The sequence below is a fragment of the Pseudochaenichthys georgianus genome, chromosome 22 (assembly GCF_902827115.2).
Source record: "Pseudochaenichthys georgianus chromosome 22, fPseGeo1.2, whole genome shotgun sequence".
Classification (NCBI taxonomy): domain Eukaryota; kingdom Metazoa; phylum Chordata; class Actinopteri; order Perciformes; family Channichthyidae; genus Pseudochaenichthys; species Pseudochaenichthys georgianus.
The window spans coordinates 6,143,607-6,159,050 of NC_047524.1; the positions used below are offsets into that span (position 1 = coordinate 6,143,607).

The 15,444-nt window shown below is 43.3% G+C and overlaps 1 protein-coding gene across 1 annotated transcript in view; it reads right to left on the reverse strand.

Moving 5' to 3' along the window:
- Positions 1 to 14,535, reverse strand: part of eif2ak3 (eukaryotic translation initiation factor 2-alpha kinase 3) — a 31,993-nt gene extending 17,458 nt beyond the window's left edge. Inside the window, exons 1-2 of the mRNA XM_034111170.1 lie at positions 13,995 to 14,535; positions 3,310 to 3,439 (exon numbers count right to left, since the gene is read on the reverse strand). Of these exons, the coding sequence (XP_033967061.1) occupies positions 3,310 to 3,439; positions 13,995 to 14,308 (444 nt within the window). The 5' untranslated portion in view covers positions 14,309 to 14,535. The remainder of the gene's footprint in view (positions 1 to 3,309; positions 3,440 to 13,994) is intronic.
- Positions 14,536 to 15,444: the final 909 nt, after the last annotated feature.

Consider the following 15,444-nt stretch of genomic DNA (forward strand, 5'->3'; position numbering starts at 1 on the left):
GGCACAGACTCCCCCCACTCTAACCCCCGGAGTGGATCCTTGCTTTTTGTAGTGATGGCTTTTTTTTCTGCAGACAATGCTGTTTGTGGATCTGCTGTCCCTCATTTCTCAAAAAGAAAAAAAAGACAACACACTAACACACTTGGTAGGATGCAGCAGGTGACTGGCTGCTTCCTCCCCGGCACGTCGAGGCCAGCCAATGGCACGCCGTCAGACCCCCCCCTAGCCTCTAATCACCGAGCAGACTGGTGTCTCAGGGACCCGGCGTGAACCAATGAAACAGTTGCCAGGCGCTGAGGAGGCGTGGGAGGGGGAGTAGTAGCTAGTGGCGGTCACCCCCCCCCTCCCCGCCACCATCACACATTACACCAGACGTGCATTCAAGGATACGGAGGGCAGAGCTAAATTGAACTTATATAAAGTAAATGAGCATAGAAATCACACACACACACACACACACACACACACACACACACACACACACACACACACACACACACACACACACACACACACACACACACCAACACACACACACACACACACACACACCACACACACACACACACACACACACACACACACACACACACACAGCACACACACACACACACACAACACACACACACACACACACACACACACACACACACATCACACACACACCACACTACACACACACACACACACAACCACACACACATTCTTGTTATCATAACAATTTACGTCACGTCTATTCACCTGTTTCAGATCTGACATGCATCTCTCCTCGTTTCGCTCCGTCAACCAAATGAAAGCTAGCAGGTGAAAATAGAAGAAGTCCAACACACACACTGAAACACACACATAATGCCACACACACAGTCAGCATCCTCTGTCACAACACGAGCACACTGGAGGATGACAGGAGGATGTTACATGTGAGTCTGGTGATGAACTTGTTGACGCTCTTGTGAAGTCTGACACTGAGCACACATGTAAAGGAGAGGAAAACACAGTCATGTCCTCAGTGACTATAAAGCATGCTGTGCCAAGCAGGGACATAGAAATACTTTGTAAACATGTTTTACTCGTTTTTGTATCTAGTTGTTTCTACTTTCTCGTGTTATATTTTCTTGTAAGGACTTTGTGCTACAAAGTAAACCAAAAAGGATATTTACATTAGCATAACAAATAACTGTTGGACCATATTTTTTATAGTAAATTCCTCAATTTTTTTTTGTATTTTTTTTTAAAAAAATTCAATTTCTTCCAGATGCTGACTTTTTTAAGACAACCATTTGCAGTGAGAAAACTATATGAGAAAATGTACTCATTTACTTTTGAAACTGAATCGTTTTTGCTATTTAGAAAACATACGTACGACTTTGTTCAGTGGTGTCATAATTATAGCTTTAACTTTTAATTCAATCAGAAAGGTTTGTTTTTACTGATATTTTTTACTTTCTACATTTCTGCTTGCTATCATAAGACAAATCTGCATGTGTCCATGTTCTTTTGATTTGTCATAATCACATTTCTTATCGAGAATATAAATGAAAACTGAAAAAATACACTTTGAATCTCTTTGAAGTCATTTTTCAGTAAAGTAAGAAAAACAGCCTTATATTTTACTCAGCGATCAAAAGTTGATTGCAGACTTTAATCAGACTACAGAGAATTGTGTTATCCTTCCACTGACAGCATGAGAGCGTGCAGTTTACATATAATAAGTGTGATATCTGGAAATCCATCATAGCGGGGTGCAACTCTAAATTCAAGGTCAAATTTACATTTCAATACATCATGGAGAAGCTATCAGAGTTTCTGCTCTATTCACTTCCAGTGCTTCAAGGCACCTTACGGGGTTCTCCCCAGCATAACCTCTGAGGAGTCTAGGAAAAAAAAAAAGCTAATGAATTCCTATTTTCTAAATCTTAAACATAACCCTTCTCACCCATCTGGAATCATGAGGCGAGATTTGTTTTTATGCTATCCCACACGGCAGCAGCTGATGTCAGTGATTCCCTCCTTCTAATTGCAAGTGTGCTGAATAGGGAGCGTAGCTGCTGTAGTGTAGAGCAGGGCTGAAAACACATGTTCAGGCTGAATGGCACACACTTGAGAACCCATTCACCCACTTCTATGGGAGATTCTAAACACTTAATGGAGATTGTTCTATAGTGAGTAACCCTGAAGTGACTATATGTAGATGGCCTTGGATCAGATGAAAGCGCTTATGTTGTTCTTTCATTATAAACACATGTCTAATGCTACTTTCTAAAGTCAAGCGCTCTTTTTTGTGTTCTTATTGAATGTCTACATCCCAGCAGTGATCTGTCAATCAAACAGTCTGGTGTCTGTGTTACCCAGCACCAATAGAGTGAAACAATCGATCTACATCTGTGGGAAACTAATCCAAACAAATCCTTCAAACCAGTCTTGATTTTGGGGAAAACCCACCCGTCAAAAGGTATTAAGCTTCATGGACTGGCTAAGATATGTTTTCTATTGTTGTACCGCACTAATAAAGCAGAGACGTATTTAACTGACAGAGCCAGAGAGTTCACTACGCTCCAACACGCCTCACCAGGACAGCGGACCAACATTAAAACTGATCTCAGCAGCCTCCCAGACCCTTGTTAGCATCAGAGGCTTTCTCCCTGAGGCAGAACTCTCACACAGTCCACATCAAAGTACAGCACAGGCACGTCTCTCGTATGCATCTCAGAGAGCAGTGCTCTGGGCGCCTTCAGCATGTCGGTGTGGGCGGTTTAAGCTTCTGTATACATGTACAGACGAGGGGCTTGGTGTGCGTGTGTGTGTGTGTAAACCACTACAGTCAACAAAGAGGCTTATCCTCCAGGCAGAACAACCACGCTCAGATGCATGTGGGGGGTGTGCAGTATGTCTGCCATGTATCTAAATGAAACGAATGCAAGCAACAGCAACCCTTGGTTGACTTTTCAAAGTGCACCGAGTTCAATTGTTGGTCCTACTGTGTACAGAAAGACAGCCGGGGGGGACAGGGTTTGTTTTGAGGCAGACTCAGATGAGACCGCATCCTTAACCTCACAATCGAATGTCAAGACTCTGGAAATGGTCTTTTTCATCTAGTGGTGCGGGGTCTTAATCAGCTGAGCCGTGTCTGTGTGACCTGCGGAACGGTCTGTGGTTGACTCAGTCATTTATATTAAAGTGAAATGGATTTGTTTTCATAGGAGGACTGCACAGCTGTATTTTAAGTATTAATCTTGTGATCGTTGCTGCGGGACACAAACGCACAACTTGTAAATGTGTGCATGTACAATGACTTAAAGTTTCATCTACCTCAGGTTTGCTGATGCTGGATGATACAAGGCACCCTGAGGCGACATCTAGGTCCCACTGCTTCCTGCCCTGGTTGTGAGGATCCAGAGCAGAGATGCGCCCGTCCAGGGTACTGATGATGACCAGAGACCTGAGGACACAACACAAATACGTCAGCACACTCTCCAAAGATAGTTCGCTTACCATTATTGCAGTTTTACATACTGGAATAAATAAATCCTTTTCAGCTCTGGGCACCAATGATATATTTAAGGTGTTTAAAGACCGGACTGTAAAGGGTGATGAATAGTTAAGTGGTGCTGCAGATGTTGTCTTTCTCTCTCTATTCCTCAACCTTGTTTGAATTCAGGGTGACCTTCAACTGCAGCCAACAGCACACCTGTGCCATGACAGACCCCATCCTGTCAGCCAGTGTGGGTGGCATGTTGATTAAGGACCGGACCAGAGCGGAGGATTATCCAACGGGACAAGGGACACGGAGAAACGTATTACCATAACGACAGAAGTTAACCACAGAAGAATCCAACCAAAAAACACCCTGTTCATTGATGCTGTCATTTGCACAGGGTACCATAGCTGAACTGTTGGATGAAGAGACATAGGTAACCTTGATATCTGAGTTTAGGGAAATAGAAATAGATAAAATCAATTTATAAAATACTCAGTCAATCGCAGCACATCTTACTATTTATTTACTATTTTTAATGTTATCTTGCAGGGTCTAAAACTGATTCAACACAGAAAGCGCACTCAAACCACTGGGACTGATTTAAAAAAAACAATCTAAACAATTAAATAGAAAGATGATGAAAGTGGATTTTATTTGTTTTTACAAGTATTACAAATTCTACGCTTTTCTTTTTTTCTTTTCTTGTAATCCCCTCGTTGCAGGGGTTTGTGCTCCTCGGGTAGAAGAAGAGCAAACGGACGCTGCTCTGAACAGATGGCAGCAGCAAGTGTTAAGAGTCCACAGGGGGATTTGACATGGATACTTTCCCATGCTTACAATTGTTACTCCAACGTAAACATTAGGCTCCTTTACATGTAAAACCTGATGTGTAAACAAAGCCTGTCTTTCTATTCAGAGTCCATGGAATCATTCTGTGACATTTCTGATTATTCTTGGCTTTCTTCTTGGCTTCTGCTAACACTGGCAGAAAATAAGTGTTCACAAATATTGGCTTGAGTGCCCAAGATGACAGCTCAGAGAAAAACCATATCTGCGCTGAAAACAAGTGAGCGATGGATCATTTCACTTTCACACTTCACGCACAACACAAATAAAACCTGGTCGGATATAATGGACATGTTTGGCCACCACTGGCAAAAATCACATGAAGTCCTCCATATGTTATGTCAAAATAATATTTTGCATAATATTTAATTCAGAGGAATTGTTGGCAGAGACACAGTGGGGAGCTAAAAATAACAGGCAGGGAGTGAAAGTGTTTTTCTTTGAGATGATGAATGGGCTGCAGATTTCTCAGAGCACCAGTGTGCGCTTTACTTCTGAGCAAATTTAAATTGTTATGGTGAGGAATTTTTACATTTTACCCCCCAACCCCATTAATTATGTAGCTCTACAAAAACATTTACTTACTAAAGGGTTTTTTCTCCATGATTAGTAAAGTACAAATGCTCCAAATGAGTTTTTTTATTTGCCCACACAGCAAGATTTCTTAGCAGTTCTTCCTTTCGTCTAGTATCTCCAGGCTAAAACAGTCTGAGTGGAAGGGATGGAGACATCCAGCCCCACCCTTCGCCTTACTCTTAGGGTTCTGCCGCATTGCTTGTCAATCATGAGCTGAGGCCACCTCCTGACTATTGATTTGTATCTGTCTAGTGATGCTGTCAACGGGGCTTTTAGCTGTATTTAACACACACACACACACACACCACACACACACACACACACACACACACACACACACACACACACACACACACACACAACACACACACACACACGACACCACACACACACACACACACCACACAGCACACACACACAGCACACACACACACACACACACACCACACACACACACACACACACTCAACACCACATCACACACACACACACACACACACACACACACACACACACACACACACACACACCACACACACACACACACACACACACACATCTTTTTCCATAGCATCTTCCCTCTTTTTCCACATGTTCATATTGTGTTTTAACTTCCTCCCTTTAGGTCAACTAGACAACATTTGCCAAGGTAAGAGACACTGTTATACTTGTAAATTCTCACAACTGATAAAAGTTGGGAGAAAAATAGAACATGGACATCATCCATCATCTTTTTGTACGGGCACTGTGAGAGTTGCCAACCAAGCCGAGTGTATTTGCCCCCCGTGTGTTTTCCATCACTTGGATTGAGCAGGTGAATTGCTACTGACTAGCTATAATCCCTTATTGATCTCACATATCGAACACTCTTCACTCATGAAGGGGAAGGAGCATGTTCAAGGATGTAAAAGAATTAAGAGAACTCACAAATTGATTGTTTCAGAGGGGGAAAATCTATTTTAGTAAGGGTTCTTTTATGTTACAGGGAGTTACATGTGCTGTTCTGGACCAGCAAGTTGTTTCACCTCACTGATCTGAGAGTTTACATAAAAATGCAAATAGCAACTCTTAACAGTAATGAGCCATGTGTCTTTCAGTCCTATCAAAGCAACATTATCTCCCCAAATCTGCTCTTAGCAATACCAGCCTTACCGATAGCAGTGAAGTGTAGAGCACTAAGAAAAACATTGTTTTTCCTGTCAGCCACCAATGAAAACAGAGCACTAAAGCCCGCTCTCACCCTCTCCATTGGATGACAAACCCTGCCAAAAATATTAGGCTGATTGGTTGTTGCTAAGCAGTCAGCTCTCTGAGAGGGTGGAAGCTTTGGCGGCCTTTCGCTGGGCTGGCCCCGCCCCCTGTAAGTCATGCTGTGAATGTAAAGAAACGGGGAAGAAGTCACTGAGAGCATCGAGTTCAACTTCACGGAATGAAAGAGATAGAAGAATTTCATTCTGAGAACAGAGATCAAAGGATTTGTGGACTCTTTGTACTCCAGATAAAGGATAAGATGGCGTGGAGAGTGGGTTTGGGATGGGGGGGGCACTTAACTCTACAAGTTAGGCATCATGATAGTAATGGAGAAAACGAAACGTGGAGGAGGGGAATAGCTATTAAAAAATAGTACTAAAGCAAACAATAAAAACGACTCAAACAAAACAAACAGCCCATTTAGAACTCGAGGCAATTTCTTTTCCACGTCTGAGCCCCGAGACGCCGCCGCTCTGCTCGCCACCAAAGGGATAACATGTAGCCCGTGGGGCTGCTGCAGACTGTGACAGACACAGGCCGAGAGACGTGGGAATGGGGAGAAAGATGGAGAATAGGGAGGCTACCGACAGGCTGAGGGTTGTTAGTGTCCTTGTCTGTAATGCTGTCATGCTAATATCATATTAGTACAGAGTGCTTGTTCAATCACAGAGCGTATGGTGGAGCAGGGAGCCAATTAGCCTCGCTCTCACCAGACTCCGCTCCTCAGAGACACTGCCTCAGTCTGCACACCGGCAGAACCGAGCTGCTGGTAAACACAGCCCATTGAAAGAAGCAACCAGGATGTTTACACAGGCCAAGTCTCCAAGGAGAGGGAGCCGTGGAGCTGGACCAATCGCAACAACCTTTCACTTCCTGGCAGCCAATGGAAGCACTGTTTTTCTCCTCGCTCAGCCAATGGGAGGTAAGCTCTGAGAAACTCTGAGCCAATAGCAGGGCAAAAGTGTCTGTAACCATGCAACAGCAAGTAGCCTGGATGCACGCTGGAGTGTGGAGTTGTGCTGCCGCGCAGACACCGAGAGGCAGAACAAAAATACGAGAGCATGGGGAGCACGTGGGGAGAAAGTTATGGATGCAGCTCTGAGCCGGCCGCACCCAGCACCACCAGCTGCAGCAGCAGCAGATAGAGAGTCCAGTGCATCCCTTCAGCACATTCCTACAGATCACGTGTCTTATTGAGACTCTGAATAACTCAGTTCATCACAAAAGTGTTCAAAGAAAACAATCGTAAACTGGTCACAATGAGAACAAATGAAGCCTTACAGCAAATATGTTTTGTAATCTTTCAGGTAAAAGGTTTCAAGTGTGGTAACCCCATAATCAATGCAAGATAAGCGGTAGGACCTGCAGGCAGTTTGCACAGCGCAGCATGGAACCAGAACAAGGTGCTTTCCTTTGGCAAACATGAACATGTGCAGAATAATGTCTAATGTAAATTAACACTTACTTTTAGACTACATTAAATGTCTGAGTTCGTAAGAAAACAAACTCCGCCCAATAAAGATAACATCTGCACTTTGACACACGCTGACGAGACTTAAAGGTGTATATTAGTGTCCTCTGAAGCTGTTGAGGGGTCATTGTTTTGAGTCTTTGTCACAGCAGCTGGAGTCTGACTAATGAGGACTTGAGTGACAGGTCTGAGATGTGCAGTGTGCTTTAACATCGACCTTTACATCCAGCAGGGTCACTGCAGCAGAGAGCGAAGGGTGTGGTTTTAGAAAAACTTCTACAGGCATAAAAACACACACACACACACACACACTTTAAAAGCGTTGCTATCACCCTCTCTCTCTCTCTCTTTCCTCCTGTATAAGTGCGCTCTCGTCTCCAACGCGTATCATCTCACACGTGGTAAAATCCAAACTCTATGGCGCCACGCTCCCGACGGCTGATTGGCTGGGCTGCAGCTCTGATTCGACGATCTGATTCGTTGTTGCTAAGCAGTGAGGAGCCAGCGAGATTGAAAACAAGACAGCATGGTCCTGCTGACTACCAGCTAACTCCTTGTTTTCATCCTCCCCTCCTTCTCTCTCCCACTGAACATCCCACCTTTCTGCCTCGGCCCCACCCATACTGCAGTGCTGCAGGATGGGTCCTGCCGACTTACCGAAGCAGCCACGGACTGACCTATTAAGCTCATTCCTTCTGATAAACAAATATAGTATTGTGTAGCAATCATATTGTTGCCGAATTGTGTTGTTTTGTTATCAACCTGCAGACATAACCCAGATAGTGTTCATCAAGTGCAGTGATAGTCAGAAAGTCAAGGACAACAACATACTGTAAGACAACCCAACAGCAGCTGTGGATGTGGTGAACGTTGCACCTTATAATAGAAAGAAGTTAGATCAAAACTCATTTAAATCAGCAGACATGGCTAAAAAAGGGTTCCAAAGGATTGAGGACAACGGGTCAAAGGGAATGATATAAGCTTATGTGAAGCGGCACAGAGTTTAGCAGCTCGAGTTAAACATGCAGACCTCTCCAATGTAAAACTACTGCTGCGCCAGAAAGAGCCTCCAGTCCAAACTTCCCAGAGGGAGTTCAATCATCTTCAACTTGACCTGTTATTTGGGGACAGTTTCTATTTATAAAACCCACAACATCTCCCTGGTTACAGCAAGTGGACGACTGAAACAAAGTAGGAGAAGCACAAAAAAACAACAAGGAAATGAACTCTCCCCTCACAAAAAAAAAAGAAGTTCCTCCTCCTCCTCCTCCTCCTCCTTTACCTAACTATAGCCAGACCCATGTGGCCGACTCAAATTCTGAGCACTAGCCCGTCTCTCCGACGCAATTGGCCAACAAGTCGCCTGGCTCGGCGGATTGGCTGTTGCTAAGCAGTAGGCTGGTGGGAGCCAGCCGGCAAGCACGGCGGCCCAGAAGAGCTGTTGCCGCTACAAGGCCCTGGGGGGGGGGGGCGACGACAAAGGGTGGGGGGGGGGGGGTAGCAAGTTCAAACAAAGCTGATGTCCTCTCTCCTCTCACCTCCAAGTGCTCCCGAAGGTGCTGCAGGCCCCACAGGAGCGCTCGCTGGTGGAGGCTTCAAACCTGGCAGTGCCTTCACATGCATGATTCACACACACATACAGGTCTTCAAACATGTATATACACACACACACACACACACACACACACACACACACACACACACACACACACACACACACACACACACACACACACCACACACACACACACACACACACACCACACACACACACACACACACACACACACACACACACACACACACACACACACACACACACACACACACACACACACACACACACACACACACACACACACACACACGTAAACACCATGTCTCCAGAGCAGAGTTTCTAACGTATAGGTGGCAGCATTAAAAGAGAGGTGACAGCCATCAGCTGGCACAACGGCAGCTTCCGTCACAAACTGAAGGCCGGATCAAAGCGAGCGTCTAGAATATTTATAGATTACAGGATACAGGGGCGGAGGAGCGAGCGGGGATGAAATAAAAACAACTGCATCTGACAGAAACTTCGAAATATTGACATCTGAGCAAAGACTTTTCAAACTGAAATGTTTTTAAGTGTGAGTTTGAAGTGCTCCACTCAAAAATGTTATTTGGAGGAAAAGGAGAGTGCCTTTACACGTCTATTCTCTTCAGAACAAAGAAACAGACTGTGAGAGGTGTAATATTGTCAACAAAGCACTAAAGGGATCCTTCCCAGGTGGCAAAAGATCATTGGTTTGGATTGTGTGTCATTAACAAGGTCATGGTCCTTTTTGTGTTTAAATAATGACTCTGTAAAGTTGACCAAGGGTGTGTTAAGATTATTATATTCACCACCACAGGATCTGGTGTGTTTGACTTGGAAAACAGCAGCAGCCTCATGTAAAGCCTTGAAAGGTCACAGAAGTAAGTTTTCAAAAGGCAGCCAATTAATGCTGGACAGAGTGGACAGAGAGTGGACAGAGAGTGGACAGAGAGTGGACACAGAGAGCACACAGAGTGGACACAGAGTGGACACAGAGTGGACAGAGTGTGGACTGCTTTTTTATATATCTGTTGTAATTTATTGTCTTTTATTGTGATTGTATGTGTTTTTATTACATGTACAGAACTTTGGCTCGACCAAAAATCGCTTTTAAATGTGCTTTATAAATAAAACTTGATTTGATTTGACAGAGAGTGGACACAGAGAGGACACAGAGTGGACACAGAGAGGACAGAGTGGACACAGAGAGGACAGAGTGGACACAGAGTGGACACACAGAGTGGAATACTCCCAAAAAGTGTTAATGTTACCATTTCACATTTTGTTAACCTCTTTTTTTTTATGTGCATGAAACAATATCTCAATTATTATCAACACAAGAAGCCATTCTGTGTTTCTTTACAGTACCGACATACAACAGAAGTGATACTTTAACAAAAACAACTTCTCAAGATGAATTGATTATTGAAAGAAATGTTGTAAATATGTTTTATGGCATTTACGAAGCCTTTTTGTTGTTGAAATTGGCCCATTTGAGGAGAGATACACCGAAATCAAGTCTCGTTTTTCGTGACATTTCTGAAGTTCAATGACAATTCTCCTGGCAGATGGGTGGAAACGGAGCATGGAGCGGAGTATATACTCAAGGGGTGACATTAAAAAGCGATGTGCACGTGTGAAGGTAGGGAGGGAGGAGAGAGAAGGAAAGAGACAAAGAATGAATGCAAGGCAGAGACAGACGTCAACAAAGACATAGAGACAGGTGTGATGGTAAGTCTATGGAAACAGAAAACCTCCCACAAGTTCATTATTATATAATTACGGTTATTATTAAAGTATGAGTTTATTATTATCCAAGCAAAATCTGTCATCTTTAACACATTGGTTGTTGTTTCACAGACAGATTGTTTAATGAATAATTCACCTGCTCAGTCTTGATGTATCTGCCGTGTAAGCTGCATTGTTTATTCTTTATCTTATTGTCTCCTACATATCAGTGTTGTTGTTTGTTATTGTGCTCGTGCGTTGATGATCAATAGCCTTTGTGGCATCATTTTGAAAACTGGCAGAAAAAAAAACGTTGTTCAATATTATTATTTAGCTAGTTACACAAATAGAAAATGAGCTTTTATAAGCAAAATGATTATCTGTAATCAATTGTCTGTAAAATTCAAAATGTAATACGCCAAAACAAAAAACAGGAATCAAGAAAAGGAATCAATATAAGATAACCAAAAGCCAATGGTTGTGATGAAACTGTGATTTGTGGAGAAAGATCAGGAGACAGAAAGTGAAAAGGTGAACGGGAAGGGAGACGCAGCGGCAGAAAGCAACAGAAGTGACAGACATGTGTTTACGGCATGGTACAGGCGCAGGGTGTGACCAGCAGCAGGAGGAATGCTCAGGAGAGTCCTGCAGCAGCGGAGGTGCCCGGCCAGGGAATAGCCAGCTAACTGCCCTGCTAATTACTGTCGATTTCCTCTCCATACTGTATGCATGACAGGCTGGAGTCTGATCCTCCAGGAAGTCCTTCACCATGGTTGCCCTCACACCAGTTATTCTGCCATCAGTTTGTGTACTTGGTGGGGCACTGGGTTTAAAAAGAAAGCCACTTATTGCTTGTGGAGCATTCAAAGATTATATTATTGTAAATATTATGTGAAACAGCTTCTTTTTTAAAAATCTGTTTTACACACATTTCCAAAAAAACATATTTACGTCTAAGAAATACACCTATCTCTTCTGACATGAGCTTCATGGGGCTGACTGCACAGTGAGCTCAGTTCCTCCCCGTTGTGACAAAGCTGGGTTTGTGTGGCATCCCAAATTAGAAGAAGTAATACCTGAAGCTCTGGAGGTTGTCAAAAAGCTCTTCAGTGAGCATCGACAATGAACAAAGTGACAGCAAAGAGGAACAATGCTGCATTTCAGTATACAGTAGCAACAGCACGTTGGTGGGAAGGGAAGAACCGATGGCAAAACACTTCAAATGGTTTGATTCCATCCATGTTTTCATTTTTAGAACTGACTGTGGTCTCTTGAAAAGCAGACATCATATATAATACTACACAAAGAATAATTGAGTGAATGACCTGATGTGCTTCAAAAAGAAACATCGCTGGAATAAAAATGATTCCAGCGGCTGTACCACAGAAAGGTATCCTCACAAGAAGAATAACAAGACGGAGAGAACGGACATCATGAAGATCACACTGCGCCAAACATCTGAGGTGGGCGTCAAACCTGCTGTTTACCAAGGAAGACAACATCAATGCCCTGCCCACTGCACCAACAACTGCCTCTCACTTTGGACAGCAGGTCTAACCGGGTTCAGCAAACCTGTGTTCTGCCTGAAAGAAACTGTAAACTTTTGAGTGACAGAATGCTGGGGGGTTTCTCAGCTGAGCGACATTCCTTTGCAAAACAGCCACTTGTCAGCTTTGATTTGTATTCTTGGTACCGGAGTAGAGTAAGTATCAAAGCTTTAGAACAACGTCTATCAGTATGTCCGAGAGAACTTAAGTTAAGCTACTGCTCTTAGAAGTGTGTACTTTGTGGAAAAAACAACAGATCCCAGCACCCAACATGTCAACATGGGAAGACACACACTTTAGATTGTGTTTGATATATTTCTGCTTGTGGTGCAGAGCCACTTTGTGTCAGCTTTAAATGTCCTCATACATTATCCCTTGCTTCTTCCTAATTCCCAATTAACTGCGTTTAATTAAATAGACAGACTCCTATTTTACTTTCCTGAGCTAAGACATAGCCTATCTGCTGACAGGAGGAGATACGCGACAGGCTCCTGAGAGGACGGTATCTCTGCTGCCAAGTGATTAGGAATGTTCCCTTTTAATGTGATGTCTGTATGATAATAGAGGGAAAGCAATTTCACTTCAACAGTGCTAACTGACGAGTGCATGTGAAAGCAAATGTGACAAAAACAACAGGAGACAAAGCAGACATGGTGCTGCTCATAACATCACACCTATTTTAGATATGTGTATTTTTTCACATCAGATGAATGAACTGCAGTTGTGAATGTATCTGATCTGTGGACTCAGACTTCAAGAGTTTTGATTCACAGAGCAAGATCATAACGTACCAAGAAACCAAAACAACATCCAACATATGACAGTTCAGAACATATCTCAGTTTCAAGGTGGAAACTTTGGTAGACACTTTCTGATTTGATAAACAGGAGGGTGTTTTTCCCTGACATGCCAAGCCGAATAAACTGTACTGTTATATACTTCCACAATAATTTTAACAACCTACAATAAATAGTTTGAAAAATAAACACAAGTGACACGTTAAAGTTGCTAGTACTAGTTACTCGCGTATTACATGGGTTTTTTCCTTCTTTTCAACAGACGCCATTCAAACGTCAATCAAAACAATCGGAAAATAAGTCAAACTCGTTAGTCATTAGGCTACTGTGTTTTTCAAGATGTATTCTCTGACAGTTCTGTAGCACCGCATAGCAATTGTTCCACAATAATTTAAAGGTGATATTGGGAGAAGAGTAGGGATACAAAGAGTTATAATGGGGTTTTAAGTCGGGAGAACAAACACAACAAGTTTTGAGTGCAGTGCCACAGCGGAGGAATACTTACCAAACACGAGACTGTAAGTAAGTTAGGAAGCTCAACAACTGCTAAATGCGTGGTTTTAAGGAATCTTAATGACAAATAGACACTTCTTGATGCCTTACTTGTGTTTATCTGTCATTTTGGTAACATTTGTGCAGGTGTGAAATAACGTTACACGTGTCATTTGTACGATAATGGGTGTCTTGTGGCTAGCTGTCCGTTAGACGTATTAGTTTGAATTACCTTGTCGGTTGGATGTTTCCGTTACTGTCTCCGAATGATTCGTCGGTCTCCCCAGCCGACCCGTTGTCATCATCTTCAACGGTAACGTCTGCTACAATGACCGGGGGGCCAACGTTCTCCAAGCTTCTCCGCTCCATGGCTCTTGCACCATCTTCATCCCCCGAGGTCGAAGCTGAACCCCGGGTGGAGAACTGTGGCTCCCTGCCGGTTGCGGAGCCCGGAGCTTGAGAAGTCCCAAATCCGATGAGCGCGTTTAGCAATAGCAGGAGCACCAGGGAAATGCTCACGTTTCCAAAGTGAAGCCCCCTTTCCATTTGTAAGACTGGCACATTAGTGAAGTATGAGATTTACATGCCACTGGCCTTGTAAATCTTAACATAAAAAGTGTAAAAAACAACCGGTAAAACTACAAACAAAACTCCGTTCTTTCTTGCAAGACACCCTTCTCAATCTGTTCTTTAGTAAACGTAAACAGCCACTGGGACACCATGTTATTCGCTTTATACTTGACACAAGTCTTGCCTTAGTAACGCTAAGTCCCGCCTTGTTTCTACACTGGGATTGGACAGTGAACTTGCTACATTCGGTAAAAAAAACATGCCACCGTTTCTCATTGGGCTGTTGGCTATCAATCATGTATACTCGCATACTAAGCAGAACATGATTGCATCAGAGAACTGGCACTCAAGGAGGCGGGCTCAGAATGTTCCAGCCCCCCAAACAGTCCATTTCATTGGCATTCAAGTGTTTGTCAAAACGACGCAGGCGCACTAGCAACGAGAGCAAAAGGTGACGCAAAAAAATCCCCGATGGCGAATCCTCTGGCGGAAATGTGATTGGTGCGATGTGTCGTAGTTCGTCCAATGAGAGAGACAATAGTGATAAGCAACAGCGCTATTGGTCGACTTTACCCTCGTTGACGGAACGTAAGCGTTACATTCGACATTTCAGCTGTCATTCACAAGCAGTTGTCAAGACATCCGACATAAAACAGCATCATTGGAAAGCATCAACGTGGCTCACTGTAGAGGAAGTACGTTTCCTGTTCCTGATCACGAGTTTTGTTTTCAATGTCAGATAAACAAACAGGCAGGGCTATGACTTAAAGCCTGTAAAAGCCTATGAACGCGTTAAGGAGTGCATTTTCAAAATGTAACCTCATGTAAAGCTGCATTCCAGCCAATAAGCCTGCAATATCCTGAGTTGTGATTTTATAAATAGGTATGACCGCTAGTTTCAGTTATTTTCAAAGTGTCATAAAGCATATGTACACATCGTTGCTTAATGCATGTATGATGTTTTTTTACACACGTTTTATTTCTGGGTGATATAGGCTTAAAATGTGAACCCAGTTTACCCTGAGTTAAGTGCAAAACACAGCTCTTGCATTTCTAGCGCCCCCAAGTGACCATAAGGAAGAACGGCACCATACAGATGTCATGTCATTCTT